General features: G+C 31.5%; 1 protein-coding gene across 2 annotated transcripts in view; it reads left to right on the forward strand.

Annotated features, from left to right (window-relative positions):
- The window catches only part of pkd1a (polycystic kidney disease 1a), a 128,381-nt gene extending 111,665 nt beyond the window's left edge, over nt 1-16,716 (forward strand). For both annotated transcript variants that reach the window (XM_028444780.1, XM_028444789.1), the window contains exons 54-56: nt 12,271-12,405; nt 13,542-13,868; nt 15,304-16,716. In XM_028444780.1, coding sequence (XP_028300581.1) covers nt 12,271-12,405; nt 13,542-13,868; nt 15,304-16,212 — 1,371 coding nt within the window. In that variant the 3' untranslated portion in view covers nt 16,213-16,716. The remainder of the gene's footprint in view (nt 1-12,270; nt 12,406-13,541; nt 13,869-15,303) is intronic.
- The last annotated feature ends 396 nt before the right edge of the window (nt 16,717-17,112 follow it).

Raw genomic sequence — 17,112 nt, forward strand, 5'->3', positions numbered from 1 at the left:
TTTGAAAAATATGCCTTACTAAAGCCTTACCTTCGATTTTGGGAGATTTTTGTGTTTTTTGTGCTTTACTGCATTCTTTGCCCATTTTAAGTATGTGCATTATATTTGCAGTATTTTTTAGGGTCTAATGATGGTCTAAACTCAAATGTATTTATTTTTTCAATTTTTGAAAAATATGGCTTACTATAGCCTTACCTCCGATTTAAAGTAATTTTTACATTTTTGTCATCTTTTTTGCTTTACTGCATTCTTTGCCCATTTTAAGTATGTGCATTATATTTGCAATAGTTTTAAGGGTCTAATGATGGTCTAAACTCAATTTTTTTTTTTTTTTTTAGTTTTTGAAAAATATGCCTTACAAAAGCCTTACCTCTGATTTCGGGTGATTTTTCAATTTTTGTTTTTTGTGCTTTACTGCATTCTTTGCCCATTTTAAGTATGTGCATTATATTTGCAATAGTTTATAGGGTCTAATGATGGTCTAAACTCAAGTTCATGTATTTTTTCATTTTTTGAAAAATATGGCTGACTAAAGCCTTACCTCCGATTTAAAGTAATTTTTATATTTTTGTCATTTTTTTTGCTTTACTGCATTCTTAACCCATTTTAAGTATGTGCATTATATTTGCAGTAGTTTTAAGGGTCTAATGATTGTCTGAACTAAATTTTTTTTTTTTTTTAGTTTTTGAAAAATATGCCTTACAAAAGCCTTACCTCTGATTTCGGGTGATTTTTCAATTTTTATATTTACAGTCCTTTTTAGGATCTAATGATGGTCTAAACTCAATTTTTTTTTTTTTTTTTTAGTTTTTGAAAAATATGCCTTACAAAAGCCTTACCTCTGATTTCGGGTGATTTTTCAATTTTTGTTTTTTGTGCTTTACTGCATTCTTTGCCCATTTTAAGTATGTGCATTATATTTGCAATAGTTTTAAGGGTCTAATGATGGTCTAAACTCAAATGTATTTATTTTTTCAATTTTTGAAAAATATGGCTTACTATGGCCTTACCTCCGATTTAAAGTAATTTTTACATTTTTGTCATCTTTTTTGCTTTACTGCATTATTTGCCCATTTTAAGTATGTGCATTATATTTGCAATAGTTTTAAGGGTCTAATGATGGTCTAAACTCAATTTTTTTTTTTTTTAGTTTTTGAAAAATATGCCTTACAAAAGCCTGACCTCGGATTTTTAGTGATTTTTTAATTTTTGTCATTTTTTATGCCTTAGTGCTTTCTTAACCCATTTTAAGTAGGTGCATTATATTTACAGTCCTTTTTAGGATCTAATGATGGTCTAAACTCAATTTTGTTTTTAATTTTTTTTTTTTTTTTTTGAAAAATATGCCTTACTAAAGCCTTATCTTCGATTTTGGGAGATTTTATAATTTTTGTGTTTTTTGTGCTTTACTGCATTCTTTGCCCATTTTAAGTATGTGCATTATATTTGCAATAGTTTTAAGGGTCTAATGATGGTCTAAACTCAATTTTTTTTTTTTTTTTTTTTGAAAAATATGCCTTACTAAAGCCTTACCTTCGATTTTGGGAGATTTTTAAATTTTTGTGTTTTTTGTGCTTTACTGCATTCTTTGCCCATTTTAAGTATGTGCATTATATTTGCAATAGTTTATAGGGTCTAATGATGGTCTAAACTCAAGTTCATGTATTTTTTCATTTTTTGAAAAATATGGCTGACTAAAGCCTTACCTCCGATTTAAAGTAATTTTTATATTTTTGTCATTTTTTTTGCTTTACTGCATTCTTAACCCATTTTTAGTATGTGCATTATATTTGCAGTAGTTTTAAGGGTCTAATGATGGTCTAAACTCAATTTTTTTTTTTTTTAGTTTTTGAAAAATATGCCTTACAAAAGCCTGACCTCGGATTTTTAGTGATTTTTTAATTTTTGTCATTTTTTATGCCTTAGTGCTTTCTTAACCCATTTTAAGTAGGTGCATTATATTTACAGTCCTTTTTAGGATCTAATGATGGTCTAAACTCAATTTTGTTTTTAATTTTTTTTTTTTTTTTTTGAAAAATATGCCTTACTAAAGCCTTATCTTCGATTTTGGGAGATTTTATAATTTTTGTGTTTTTTGTGCTTTACTGCATTCTTTGCCCATTTTAAGTATGTGCATTATATTTGCAATAGTTTTAAGGGTCTAATGATGGTCTAAACTCAAGTTCATGTATTTTTTCATTTTTTGAAAAATATGGCTGACTAAAGCCTTACCTCCGATTTAAAGTAATTTTTATATTTTTGTCATTTTTTTTGCTTTACTGCATTCTTAACCCATTTTTAGTATGTGCATTATATTTGCAGTAGTTTTAAGGGTCTAATGATGGTCTAAACTCAATTTTTTTTTTTTTTTAGTTTTTGAAAAATATGCCTTACTAAAGCCTTACCTCTGATTTCGGGTGATTTTTGTTTTTTGTGCTTTACTGCATTCTTTGCCCATTTTAAGTATGTGCATTATATTTGCAATAGTTTTAAGGGTCTAATGATGGTCTAAACTCAATTTTTTTTTTTTTTTTTTTTAGTTTTTGAAAAATATGCCTTACTAAAGCCTGACCTCCGATTTTTAGTGATTTTTCAATTTTTGTCATTTTTTATGCCTTAGTGCTTTCTTAGCCCATTTTAAGTATGTGCATTATATTTGCAGTAGTTTTTAGGATGTAATGATGGTCTCAACTCAATTTTGTTTTTAATTTTTTTTTTTTTGAAAAATATGCCTTACTAAAGCCTTATCTTCGATTTTGGGAGATTTTATAATTTTTGTGTTTTTTGTGCTTTACTGCATTCTTTGCCCATTTTAAGTATGTGCATTATATTTGCAGTAGTTTTTAGGGTCTAATGATGGTCTAAACTCAAATGTATTTATTTTTTCAATTTTTGAAAAATATGGCTTACTATAGCCTTACCTCCGATTTAAAGTAATTTTTACATTTTTGTCATCTTTTTTGCTTTACTGCATTATTTGCCCATTTTAAGTATGTGCATTATATTTGCAATAGTTTTAAGGGTCTAATGATGGTCTAAACTCAATTTTTTTTTTTTTTTTTTTCTTTTTAGTTTTTGAAAAATATGCCTTTTGGGAGATTTTTAAATTTTTGTGTTTTGTGTTTTTTGTGCTTTACTGCATTCTTTGCCCATTTTAAGTATGTGCATTATATTTGCAATAGTTTTAAGGGTCTAATGATGGTCTAAACTCAATTTTTTTTTTTTTTTTTTAGTTTTTGAAAAATATGCCTACAAAAGCCTGACCTCCGATTTTTTGTGATTTTTTAATTTTTGTCATTTTTTATGCCTTAGTGCTTTCTTAGCCCATTTTAAGTATGTGCATTATATTTGCAGTAGTTTTAAGGGTCTAATGATGGTCTAAACTCAATTTTTTTTTTTTTTTTTTTTTTTTTTTTTTAGTTTTTGAAAAATATGCCTTTTGGGAGATTTTTAAATGTTTGTGTTTTTTGTGCTTTACTGCATTCTTTGCCCATTTTAAGTATGTGCATTATATTTGCAGTAGTTTTAAGGGGCTAATGATGGTCTAAACTCTTTTTTTTTTTTTTTTCTTTTTAGTTTTTGAAAAATATGCCTTACTAAAGCCTTACCTTTGATTTGGGGAGAATTTTAAATTTTTGTGTTTTTTGTGCTTTACTGCATTCTTTGCCCATTTTAAGTATGTGCATTTTATTTGCAGTAGTTTTTAGGGTCTAATGATGGTCTAAACTCAATTTTTTTTTTTTTTTTTTTTCTTTTTAGTTTTTGAAAATATGCCTTACTAAAGCCTTACCTTCGATTTTGGGAGATTTTTAAATTTTTGTGTTTTTTGTGCTTTACTGCATTCTTTGCCCATTTTAAGTATGTGCATTATATTTGCAGTAGTTTTTAGGGTCTAATGATGGTCTAAACTCAAATGTATTTATTTTTTCAATTTTTGAAAAATATGGCTTACTATAGCCTTACCTCCGATTTGAAGTAATTTTTACATTTTTGTCATCTTTTTTGCTTTACTGCATTATTTGCCCATTTTAAGTATGTGCATTATATTTGCAGTAGTTTTAGGGTCTAATGATGGTCTAAACTCAATTTATTTATTTTTTTGTTTTTAATTTTTGAAAAAATTACCTTCGATATTGGGAGATTTTTCAATTTTTTTTGTGCTTTACTGCATTCTTTGCCCATTTTAAGTATGTGCATTATATTTGCAGTAGTTTTAAGGGTCTAATGATTGTCTGAACTAAATTTTTTTTTTTTTTTAGTTTTTGAAAAATATGCCTTACAAAAGCCTTACCTCTGATTTCTGGTGATTTTTCAATTTTTATATTTACAGTCCTTTTTAGGATCTAATGATGGTCTAAACTCAATTTTTTTTTTTTTTTTTAGTTTTTGAAAAATATGCCTTACAAAAGCCTTACCTCTGATTTCGGGTGATTTTTCAATTTTTGTTTTTTGTGCTTTACTGCATTATTTGCCCATTTTAAGTATGTGCATTATATTTGCAATAGTTTTAAGGGTCTAATGATGGTCTAAACTCAAATGTATTTATTTTTTCAATTTTTGAAAAATATGGCTTACAAAAGCCTGACCTCGGATTTTTAGTGATTTTTTAATTTTTGTCATTTTTTATGCCTTAGTGCTTTCTTAACCCATTTTAAGTAGGTGCATTATATTTACAGTCCTTTTTAGGATCTAATGATGGTCTAAACTCAATTTTGTTTTTAATTTTTTTTTTTTTTTTTTGAAAAATATGCCTTACTAAAGCCTTATCTTCGATTTTGGGAGATTTTATAATTTTTGTGTTTTTTGTGCTTTACTGCATTCTTTGCCCATTTTAAGTATGTGCATTATATTTGCAATAGTTTTAAGGGTCTAATGATGGTCTAAACTCAAGTTCATGTATTTTTTCATTTTTTGAAAAATATGGCTGACTAAAGCCTTACCTCCGATTTAAAGTAATTTTTATATTTTTGTCATTTTTTTTGCTTTACTGCATTCTTAACCCATTTTTAGTATGTGCATTATATTTGCAGTAGTTTTAAGGGTCTAATGATGGTCTAAACTCAATTTTTTTTTTTTTTTAGTTTTTGAAAAATATGCCTTACTAAAGCCTTACCTCTGATTTCGGGTGATTTTTGTTTTTTGTGCTTTACTGCATTCTTTGCCCATTTTAAGTATGTGCATTATATTTGCAATAGTTTTAAGGGTCTAATGATGGTCTAAACTCAATTTTTTTTTTTTTTTTTTTTAGTTTTTGAAAAATATGCCTTACTAAAGCCTGACCTCCGATTTTTAGTGATTTTTCAATTTTTGTCATTTTTTATGCCTTAGTGCTTTCTTAGCCCATTTTAAGTATGTGCATTATATTTGCAGTAGTTTTTAGGATGTAATGATGGTCTCAACTCAATTTTGTTTTTAATTTTTTTTTTTTTGAAAAATATGCCTTACTAAAGCCTTATCTTCGATTTTGGGAGATTTTATAATTTTTGTGTTTTTTGTGCTTTACTGCATTCTTTGCCCATTTTAAGTATGTGCATTATATTTGCAGTAGTTTTTAGGGTCTAATGATGGTCTAAACTCAAATGTATTTATTTTTTCAATTTTTGAAAAATATGGCTTACTATAGCCTTACCTCCGATTTAAAGTAATTTTTACATTTTTGTCATCTTTTTTGCTTTACTGCATTATTTGCCCATTTTAAGTATGTGCATTATATTTGCAATAGTTTTAAGGGTCTAATGATGGTCTAAACTCAATTTTTTTTTTTTTTTTTTCTTTTTAGTTTTTGAAAAATATGCCTTTTGGGAGATTTTTAAATTTTTGTGTTTTGTGTTTTTTGTGCTTTACTGCATTCTTTGCCCATTTTAAGTATGTGCATTATATTTGCAATAGTTTTAAGGGTCTAATGATGGTCTAAACTCAATTTTTTTTTTTTTTTTTTTAGTTTTTGAAAAATATGCCTACAAAAGCCTGACCTCCGATTTTTTGTGATTTTTTAATTTTTGTCATTTTTTATGCCTTAGTGCTTTCTTAGCCCATTTTAAGTATGTGCATTATATTTGCAGTAGTTTTAAGGGTCTAATGATGGTCTAAACTCAATTTTTTTTTTTTTTTTTTTTTTTTTTTTTTAGTTTTTGAAAAATATGCCTTTTGGGAGATTTTTAAATGTTTGTGTTTTTTGTGCTTTACTGCATTCTTTGCCCATTTTAAGTATGTGCATTATATTTGCAGTAGTTTTAAGGGGCTAATGATGGTCTAATCTCTTTTTTTTTTTTTTTTTCTTTTTAGTTTTTGAAAAATATGCCTTACTAAAGCCTTACCTTTGATTTGGGGAGAATTTTAAATTTTTGTGTTTTTTGTGCTTTACTGCATTCTTTGCCCATTTTAAGTATGTGCATTTTATTTGCAGTAGTTTTTAGGGTCTAATGATGGTCTAAACTCAATTTTTTTTTTTTTTTTTTTTCTTTTTAGTTTTTGAAAAATATGCCTTACTAAAGCCTTACCTTCGATTTTGGGAGATTTTTAAATTTTTGTGTTTTTTTGTGCTTTACTGCATTCTTTGCCCATTTTAAGTATGTGCATTATATTTGCAGTAGTTTTTAGGGTCTAATGATGGTCTAAACTCAAATGTATTTATTTTTTCAATTTTTGAAAAATATGGCTTACTATAGCCTTACCTCCGATTTGAAGTAATTTTTACATTTTTGTCATCTTTTTTGCTTTACTGCATTATTTGCCCATTTTAAGTATGTGCATTATATTTGCAGTAGTTTTAGGGTCTAATGATGGTCTAAACTCAATTTATTTATTTTTTTGTTTTTAATTTTTGAAAAAATTACCTTCGATATTGGGAGATTTTTCAATTTTTTTTGTGCTTTACTGCATTCTTTGCCCATTTTAAGTATGTGCATTATATTTGCAATAGTTTTAAGGGTCTAATGATGGTCTAAACTCAATTTTTTTTTTTTTTTTAGTTTTTGAAAAATATGCCTTACTTTAGCCTTACCTCCGATTTTAAGTAATTTTTCAATTTTTGTCATTTTTTATGCCTTACTGCTTTTTTACCCCATTTTAAATATATGCATTTTATTTGCAGTAGTTTTAAGGGTCTGATGATGGTCTCAACTCAATTTATTCATTTATTTTTTTAAATTTTTGAAAAATATCCCTTACAAAAGCCTTACCTCCGATTTTGGGTGATTTTATAATTTTTGTGTTTTTTGTGCTTTACTGCATTCTTTGCCCATTTTAAGTATGTGCATTATATTTGCAATAGTTTTAAGGGTCTAATGATTGTCTAAATTCATTTTTTTTTTTTTTTTTTTTTTTTTTTTTTTTAGTTTTTGAAAAATATGCCTTACTAAAGCCTTACCTTCGATTTTGGGAGATTTTTAAATTTTTGTCATTTTTTATGCCTTAGTGCTTTCTTAACCCATTTTAATTAGGTGCATTATATTTACAGTCCTTTTTAGGATCTAATGATGGTCTAAACTCAATTTTTTTTTTTTTTTTTTAGTTTTTGAAAAATATGCCTTACTTAAAGCCTTACCTTCGATTTTGGGAGATTTTTAAATTTTTGTGTTTTTTGTGCTTTACTGCATTCTTTGCCCATTTTAAGTATGTGCATTATATTTGCAGTATTTTTTAGGGTCTAATGATGGTCTAAACTCAAATGTATTTATTTTTTCAATTTTTGAAAAATATGGCTTACTATAGCCTTACCTCCGATTTAAAGTAATTTTTACATTTTTGTCATCTTTTTTGCTTTACTGCATTCTTTGCCCATTTTAAGTATGTGCATTATATTTTCAATAGTTTTAAGGGTCTAATGATGGTCTAAACTCAATTTTTTTTTTTTTTTTTTAGTTTTTGAAAAATATGCCTTACAAAAGCCTTACCTCTGATTTCGGGTGATTTTTCAATTTTTGTTTTTTGTGCTTTACTGCATTCTTTGCCCATTTTAAGTATGTGCATTATATTTGCAATAGTTTATAGGGTCTAATGATGGTCTAAACTCAAGTTCATGTATTTTTTCATTTTTTGAAAAATATGGCTGACTAAAGCCTTACCTCCGATTTAAAGTAATTTTTATATTTTTGTCATTTTTTTTGCTTTACTGCATTCTTAACCCATTTTAAGTATGTGCATTATATTTGCAGTAGTTTTAAGGGTCTAATGATTGTCTGAACTAAATTTTTTTTTTTTTTTAGTTTTTGAAAAATATGCCTTACAAAAGCCTTACCTCTGATTTCTGGTGATTTTTCAATTTTTATATTTACAGTCCTTTTTAGGATCTAATGATGGTCTAAACTCAATTTTTTTTTTTTTTTTAGTTTTTGAAAAATATGCCTTACAAAAGCCTTACCTCTGATTTCGGGTGATTTTTCAATTTTTGTTTTTTGTGCTTTACTGCATTATTTGCCCATTTTAAGTATGTGCATTATATTTGCAATAGTTTTAAGGGTCTAATGATGGTCTAAACTCAAATGTATTTATTTTTTCAATTTTTGAAAAATATGGCTTACAAAAGCCTGACCTCGGATTTTTAGTGATTTTTTAATTTTTGTCATTTTTTATGCCTTAGTGCTTTCTTAACCCATTTTAAGTAGGTGCATTATATTTACAGTCCTTTTTAGGATCTAATGATGGTCTAAACTCAATTTTGTTTTTAATTTTTTTTTTTTTTTTTTTGAAAAATATGCCTTACTAAAGCCTTATCTTCGATTTTGGGAGATTTTATAATTTTTGTGTTTTTTGTGCTTTACTGCATTCTTTGCCCATTTTAAGTATGTGCATTATATTTGCAGTAGTTTTAAGGGTCTAATGATGGTCTAATCTCAATTTTTTTTTTTTTAGTTTTTGAAAAATATGCCTTACAAAAGCCTTACCTCTGATTTCGGGTGATTTTTCAATTTTTGTTTTTTGTGCTTTACTGCATTCTTTGCTCATTTTAAGTATGTGCATTATATTTGCAATAGTTTATAGGGTCTAATGATGGTCTAAACTCAAGTTCATGTATTTTTTCATTTTTTGAAAAATATGGCTGACTAAAGCCTTACCTCCGATTTAAAGTCATTTTTATATTTTTGTCATTTTTTTTGCTTTACTGCATTCTTAACCCATTTTAAGTATGTGCATTATATTTGCAGTAGTTTTAAGGGTCTAATGATGGTCTAAACTCAATTTTTTTTTTTTTTTAGTTTTTGAAAAATATGCCTTACAAAAGCCTTACCTCTGATTTCGGGTGATTTTTGTTTTTTGTGCTTTACTGCATTCTTTGCCCATTTTAAGTATGTGCATTATATTTGCAATAGTTTTAAGGGTCTAATGATGGTCTAAACTCAATTTTTTTTTTTTTTTTTTAGTTTTTGAAAAATATGCCTTACTAAAGCCTGACCTCCGATTTTTAGTGATTTTTCAATTTTTGTCATTTTTTATGCCTTAGTGCTTTCTTAGCCCATTTTAAGTATGTGCATTATATTTGCAGTAGTTTTTAGGATGTAATGATGGTCTCAACTCAATTTTGTTTTTAATTTTTTTTTTTTTGAAAAATATGCCTTACTAAAGCCTTATCTTCGATTTTGGGAGATTTTATAATTTTTGTGTTTTTTGTGCTTTACTGCATTCTTTGCCCATTTTAAGTATGTGCATTATATTTGCAATAGTTTTAAGGGTCTAATGATGGTCTAAACTCAAGTTGATGTATTTTTTCATTTTTTGAAAAATATGGCTGACTAAAGCCTTACCTCCAATTTAAAGTAATTTTTATATTTTTGTCATTTTTTTTGCTTTACTGCATTCTTAACCCATTTTAAGTATGTGCATTATATTTGCAGTAGTTTTAAGGGTCTAATGATGGTCTAAACTCAATTTTTTTTTTTTTTTTAGTTTTTGAAAAATATGCCTCACAAAAGCCTTACCTCTGATTTCGGGTGATTTTTCAATTTTTGTTTTTTGTGCTTTACTGCATTCTTTGCCCATTTTAAGTATGTGCATTATATTTGCAATAGTTTTAAGGGTCTAATGATGGTCTAAACTCAATTTTTTTTTTTTTTAGTTTTTGAAAAATATGCCTTACTAAAGCCTGACCTCCGATTTTTAGTGATTTTTCAATTTTTGTCATTTTTTATGCCTTAGTGCTTTCTTAGCCCATTTTAAGTATGTGCATTATATTTGCAGTATTTTTTAGGATGTAATGATGGTCTCAACTCAATTTTGTTTTTAATTTTTTTTTTTTTTTTTTGAAAAATATGCCTTACTAAAGCCTTATCTTCGATTTTGGGAGATTTTATAATTTTTGTGATTTTTGTGCTTTACTGCATTCTTTGCCCATTTTAAGTATGTGCATTATATTTGCAGTAGTTTTAAGGGTCTAATGATTGTCTGAACTAAATTTTTTTTTTTTTTTGGAAAATTATTCCTTACTAAAGCCTTACCTTCGATTTTGAGTGATTTTTCAATTTTTGTTTTTTGTGCTTTACTGCTTTCTTAGCCCATTTTAAGTATGTGCATTATATTTGCAATAGTTTATAGGGTCTAATGATGGTCTAAACTCAAGTTGATGTATTTTTTCATTTTTTGAAAAATATGGCTGACTAAAGCCTTACCTCCAATTTAAAGTAATTTTTATATTTTTGTCATTTTTTTTGCTTTACTGCATTCTTAACCCATTTTAAGTATGTGCATTATATTTGCAGTAGTTTTAAGGGTCTAATGATGGTCTAAACTCAATTTTTTTTTTTTTTTTAGTTTTTGAAAAATATGCCTCACAAAAGCCTTACCTCTGATTTCGGGTGATTTTTCAATTTTTGTTTTTTGTGCTTTACTGCATTCTTTGCCCATTTTAAGTATGTGCATTATATTTGCAATAGTTTTAAGGGTCTAATGATGGTCTAAACTCAATTTTTTTTTTTTTTTAGTTTTTGAAAAATATGCCTTACTAAAGCCTGACCTCCGATTTTTAGTGATTTTTCAATTTTTGTCATTTTTTATGCCTTAGTGCTTTCTTAGCCCATTTTAAGTATGTGCATTATATTTGCAGTATTTTTTAGGATGTAATGATGGTCTCAACTCAATTTTGTTTTTAATTTTTTTTTTTTTTTTTTTGAAAAATATGCCTTACTAAAGCCTTATCTTCGATTTTGGGAGATTTTATAATTTTTGTGATTTTTGTGCTTTACTGCATTCTTTGCCCATTTTAAGTATGTGCATTATATTTGCAGTAGTTTTAAGGGTCTAATGATTGTCTGAACTAAATTTTTTTTTTTTTTTGGAAAATTATTCCTTACTAAAGCCTTACCTTCGATTTTGAGTGATTTTTCAATTTTTGTTTTTTGTGCTTTACTGCTTTCTTAGCCCATTTTAAGTATGTGCATTATATTTGCAGTCCTTTTTAGGATCCAATGATGGTCTCAACTCAATTTTTTTTTTTTTGCTTTTTGATTTTTGAAAATAAGCCTTACTAAAGCCTTACCTCCGATTTTATGTAATTTCTCACGTTTTGTCATTTTTTATGCCTTACTACTTTTTTACCCCATTTTAAGTATATGCATTATATTTTGAGTAGTTTTTAGGATGTAATGATGGTCTCAACTCAATTTTGTTTTTAATTTTTTTTTTTTTTTTTTTGAAAAATATGCCTTACTAAAGCCTTATCTTCGATTTTGGGAGATTTTATAATTTTTGTGTTTTTTGTGCTTTACTGCATTCTTTGCCCATTTTAAGTATGTGCATTATATTTGCAGTCATTTTTAGGATCTAATGATGGTCTAAACCTAATTTTTTTATAATGTTTGAAAAATAGGCCTTACTAAAGCCTTACCTTCGATTTTAAGTAATTTGTACATGTTTATCATTTTTTGCTTTACTGCATTATTTGCCCATTTGAAGTATGTGCATTATATTTGCAATAGTTTAAACTCAAATTAATTTATTTTTTCAATTTTTGAAAAATATGCCTTACTAAAGCCTTACCTTCAATTTTTGGAGATATTTCAATTTTTTTTAAAAATTGAAAAATCGGGCTCTGAGTGTTAATGCGTACACATGCATAGATTATATCTACCAAATTTCAGCCCGATCCGTTCTCGAGTAATAGAGGAGTAGTGATTTTAACCATTATACACAACAAGAAGAACAACAAAGTCAGTGGCCTTTTGAGTCTGGTGGCCCGGCCTATGTTCACGTTGGATGCAGACTTCAACGAACTCTGGGCTCCACTATCTGACCTGTTTTTTAAACAGGCGGTCTGTTCTCTAATGTCTGTGATTGCAGGCGTCTCATCAGCTGCGCTTCCTCAGAGAGTGGGCCGTGTTCGGCAGAACCCTGCGGCACTCCATCTTTGAGCTGCTGGGAGTGGCACTGGCTTTACTGGTGCTGTGGATGGCTTTCTCACACACGGGACACCTGGTCAGACTTCTTTGTTATTGTTCTTTCTTCTGTTTATAAAGCTCTGAGCCTCCCACACACTCAGTACCTACAATGTACATTATGTATGTCACCGTGGTCATATCTCCACGCCCACGAGTCTTCACTTTCTTAACTTCACCACTACATGTTTTTAAGCACAGAGTGTTTATTTTCCTCCTGTTGTACTATTTTATCTCTGTATATATTGTTGTAAATCATCGCGCTTGCTTTTTTGAACAATTACAATCCATGAAGAATGATGTAGCAGCCTTGATCTCTTTGACATCCTTACACAGAACACAATAGAAAAAGTTTAACGCCTCACCTGTTTGCAGCTCTGTGTTGCTATAGTAACGGCAAGTAAGTGCATGAAAATAGCTTTGGAACACATATAGTCACAAAAATAACATTACAGTAGAGCAGTGGTTATCAACCTTTTATTGGGTGAACGAAGGTGAATTTCTAAAGCCCCACCTGCACCCATCGCCCCCCAAATAATCCTAACAAATAACACATTTTAAAATTTGTTGAACTAATAAGTAACATCGTATTTAACAATAAATTAAAAAAAAAAACTATATTTAACTAATCACCTTGCATAAAAATGAAGACAAAAATACAGGAAATAACAAAATACCGTTTGCATTCTGCTCCAAAAAGCTAAAGAAAACAAAGAAGGAAATGAATGTTAGCTATTAAAAGTTTGTTTATTGTTCCATTCCATGTAAATTGTTAGTTTTGCACTTTAGTTCCACGTTACATTTTGTTCCTGGTCCACATCTAATGCAGTCTGATAATTTAATGCTCTTTTAATTGCTTAAATTAAACAAATTGATTAGTCTGCTACATGTTTAGGTTTCTTATCATCACTTTCTTTGTGCGTTTAGTGTTCATGATCTTTATTGTCAATGAAGAAGGTTTTTAAGAAGATTGGCCTGAAATTGAAAATGTCCTCCTGTTTGTCACGCCCCACCTGTCATACCTCCATTCCCCACCAGGGGGTGCACCACACACTTTGAGAAGCACTGCAGTAGAGATATTAGCAGTAAAATACATAAAGGTTTTATAATAACAGTTGTTAGATGGTTATTAGAAGCTGATTGGATGAAACTCCGTCTTCGTCTCCATCCATGCAGCTCTTCCATTCCGTCCTGGACGGCTACGGCAGCATCACCTCCGCCTGTCTCACACTTCTGGGGGCTGGAGGGCGGGGCCTGTTGCCGTGGCGTCCCGCCTTGACGTTCTCCGGCCCCTCCAGCACCGTCACTTCGCTGGCGTATCACACCAGCTTCGCCGTCCTGCGGCTGGTGCTGCTGTGGTTGGTCACGGCCGTTCTACTGAGGAACTACCGGCGAGCGCGAGCTGAGCTGTACCGACCCGCCGTGGACCTGCAGGACTACGAGATGGTCGAGCTCTTCCTCAGACGCCTCAAAATGTGGATGGGACTCAGCCGGGCCAAAGAGGTGCGTGTTTATTTGGAAAAGCCTCCCTGTGAATGAAATCATTAAGAAATGTTATTACACACAATCAGAACAAATGTTATCTGTAGTTTTTACTACTGTCTATTTACTATTCGGTAACATTTTATATTAAGGTACTGTAATAATGGTTCATTAATGAGTAATAAGCACAAATTAACAGTTAATCATTTGTATATATTTATGATTGTTCTTGAAAGGCATTGTTCCCACTTTAGATCCAGTAGCTGCAAAATGCATTTGAAGCGGTTGTGTTACTTCTTATTCTAACACAATAATGATGTCATTGAAGAGCTGAGATAAGCTGCACTGTGAGAGCTAAAGTCAGACACACACAGACAATAACATGTCTGTTTACAATTTACAATAGACAGACGAGTCTTTTTTTACAGTACAAATCACCTCCTATTCCTAGTGCATCGGGCTGGGCGATATGAACCAAAACTCATATTTTTTCTCTCAAAATGGCGATATATACAATATAACACTAGATATTTTTAGCTCAATAAAGTCTGAGCAGAAAGACAATTATGGGTTAAATTTTCTGATGAAAAATGTCACAATTATTAACAAACAGCTGCACAATATGTGCCACTTTTGGCTTTTTCTACTCTAAGGGACAGCATGTGTGAGTGAGTTCTGTTGTGTGGCTTGTTTATGGGACGGTCTGGATTAGGACGCACTTATTAATCCATCTAACTGAGCTTTTCATTTTGCTCTGAGAAGTAAGGCAAGGCAAGGCAAGGCAAATTTATTTATATAGCGCATTTCATACTCAAGGCAACTCAATGTGCTTTACATGATAAAACATTCAATTGTTTAAAATCAATAAGAACATTTAAATCAATAAGAACATTTAAAATCATCAGTAAAATCAATTAAAATCATCAGTAAAATCATCATGACATCAACAACATGACAAAAAATCTCTCTCTCAATCATATGCAGTAGAGAAAAAAAGTGCCTTTAACTTTGATTTAAAAATGTTCACATTAGATACTGACTTCAGCTCCGCTGGCAGTTTGTTCCACTCCTTTGCAGCATAACAACTAAAAGCAGCATCACCATGTTTACTGTGAGCTCTGGGCTCCACTATCTGACCTGTGTCCATAGATCTGAGAGACCTGCTGGGTTCATACCTGACTAACATGTCACTGATGTATTCTGGACCAAACCCATTCACAGATTTATACACCAGCAGCAGAACTTTAAAGTCTATTCTGAGGCTGACTGGGAGCCAGTGTAAAGACTTTAAAACTGGAGTAATGTGCTCTGACCTCTAGCGAAAGCGTTGACTCCTAAAATGAGTATTTTAATACAAAAAATAAGCTATGAAACAATATAAATGATATTGTAATTTTTTATATTGTCAAAACAGAAAAGCTCTGATTCCTAATTTATTTGTTTCATTCCTGTTTAGTTCCGTCACAAAGTGCGCTTTGAGGGCATGGAGCTGCCTCCATCCCGCTCGTCCTCCACCAGTGACTGTAAGTCTCTGTGTCTCCCCCCATTGGACAGTCCAGAGGCTCCGCCCACACCCGACAGCATCGACGGCGGCTCCGAGGCCTCGTGGCGTCCGCCGTCCTCCTGCAGCCTGACCGAGGCCCCCGGGGTCGGACTCGGGCTGGGGCTGAGCCTCGGCTTGGGATTGGGCCCAGCGGCGGCGGTGGCGGTGGTGGGCGGAGCTACTTGGAAGGAGCGAGCAGAGACGGAGGCGTCGCTCAGGAGGCTCCTCCCCACTCTGGACGCCCTGCTGCAGCAGCTGGACCGTGTGACGGTGGCCACGGAGGACGTGTACCACATGGAGTGTAGACTGGAGAGAGCTCAGAGGAAACGCCGGCGCAGAGTGACGGAGAGGAGCGGCGACGGGGAGGAAGGTCAGAGCGAAGACGAGCAGAGGAGGAAGGAGGAGAGGGAGGAGTCGGGAGAGCAGAAAGAAAACAAAGGGAGCAGGAAGAACAGAAAGAATGAGAAAAGTGAACTTTCACATAAAGCTTCAAAGAAAAGGCCTCACCTAGCTACACCAGTGCCCTTTAGCAAACCCACAGCAGCCTGTAAGCACCGCCCCACCCCTTCAGCCACACCAGTCACAGACAAACCTGACTCTGATCCTCCATCATCATCATCACATTCCTCACACATGCCCCCACAGCCCACCACATCCACCACTCCCTCTCCTCCCACCTCGAGGCCGACGCCCACCAGCAGCGACAGAGACACGCTGCCTTCGTCCAGCCTGTTCAACCACCCAGCACACACCACCACCCTCCCCACACGCAAGAGGAAACGCAAGCCCCCGCCTCTCAGAAACAAGGTGCATCCCACCTAAAGGGAGGTGGGAAGATAACGCCACGAAAGAAACACAGACATCCTAAAAGATGTGTCAAACTTAAGGCCCGGGGACCAAATCTGGCCCTTTGCAGCCCCTCCAAATACACAAATTTAATGAAACTATACAATATTTGCAGAACTCTGTTTTCCCATTCTTATATCACATTATGGCAGGGTTGGGGTCAACTATAACAAAATAATTACAATTATGAGGTAATTGTAGTTTAGCTCAGATAATTGACTTTGTAATTGTAATTGTCTTGGAAATTCTATAAAAACTCAATTACAATTCAATCAAACACAAAACTGGGGATCTACGTTACAGTTCTATGGCTGGTTGACTGCACATCATTGACATTGCCCGTATGAAATGACGTATGTCATTAAGTTACAGGCATAAAAGTATTTTTTTTTTGTTTTTTAACCTTGAGCGCAGTTCAAGGTCACACATTGAAAGGAAATGTCGTTCAATGGTACCAGTCTGAGCGCTGTATCTCAATTTGTGGCCAAGTTAATAATTTCTTTTTTTTTTGTTAAGTCATGAACTTTGACCTCTACCATCTTTTTACTGGTAGGTTGTACAGCTTTGGTCAAATTAAATAAAATACTCCACTTGAGATGAGCTTTTCATAAATGTTAGCATTGAACTTGTACGATGAATATTCATTGAGATACGAAAGATGTAGGTATTTATAATATTTTTTGAATGTATTTTACAGCTGATTTAAGATTTTATGTTGTTATTTATGAAAGGCTCAGTAATTGTGATTCATTTAATTTGAACTTTAGTAATTGAGAACTTAATAATGTAATTAGGAAGAAAAAAAATGCTGGTCACCGTAATCATAATTGAGTTGTAATTGAACATGGATAATTGAAGACGTATTAGCATTTCATT

Source organism: Gouania willdenowi, chromosome 1 (genome assembly GCF_900634775.1).
Source record: "Gouania willdenowi chromosome 1, fGouWil2.1, whole genome shotgun sequence".
Classification (NCBI taxonomy): Eukaryota; Metazoa; Chordata; class Actinopteri; order Blenniiformes; family Gobiesocidae; genus Gouania; species Gouania willdenowi.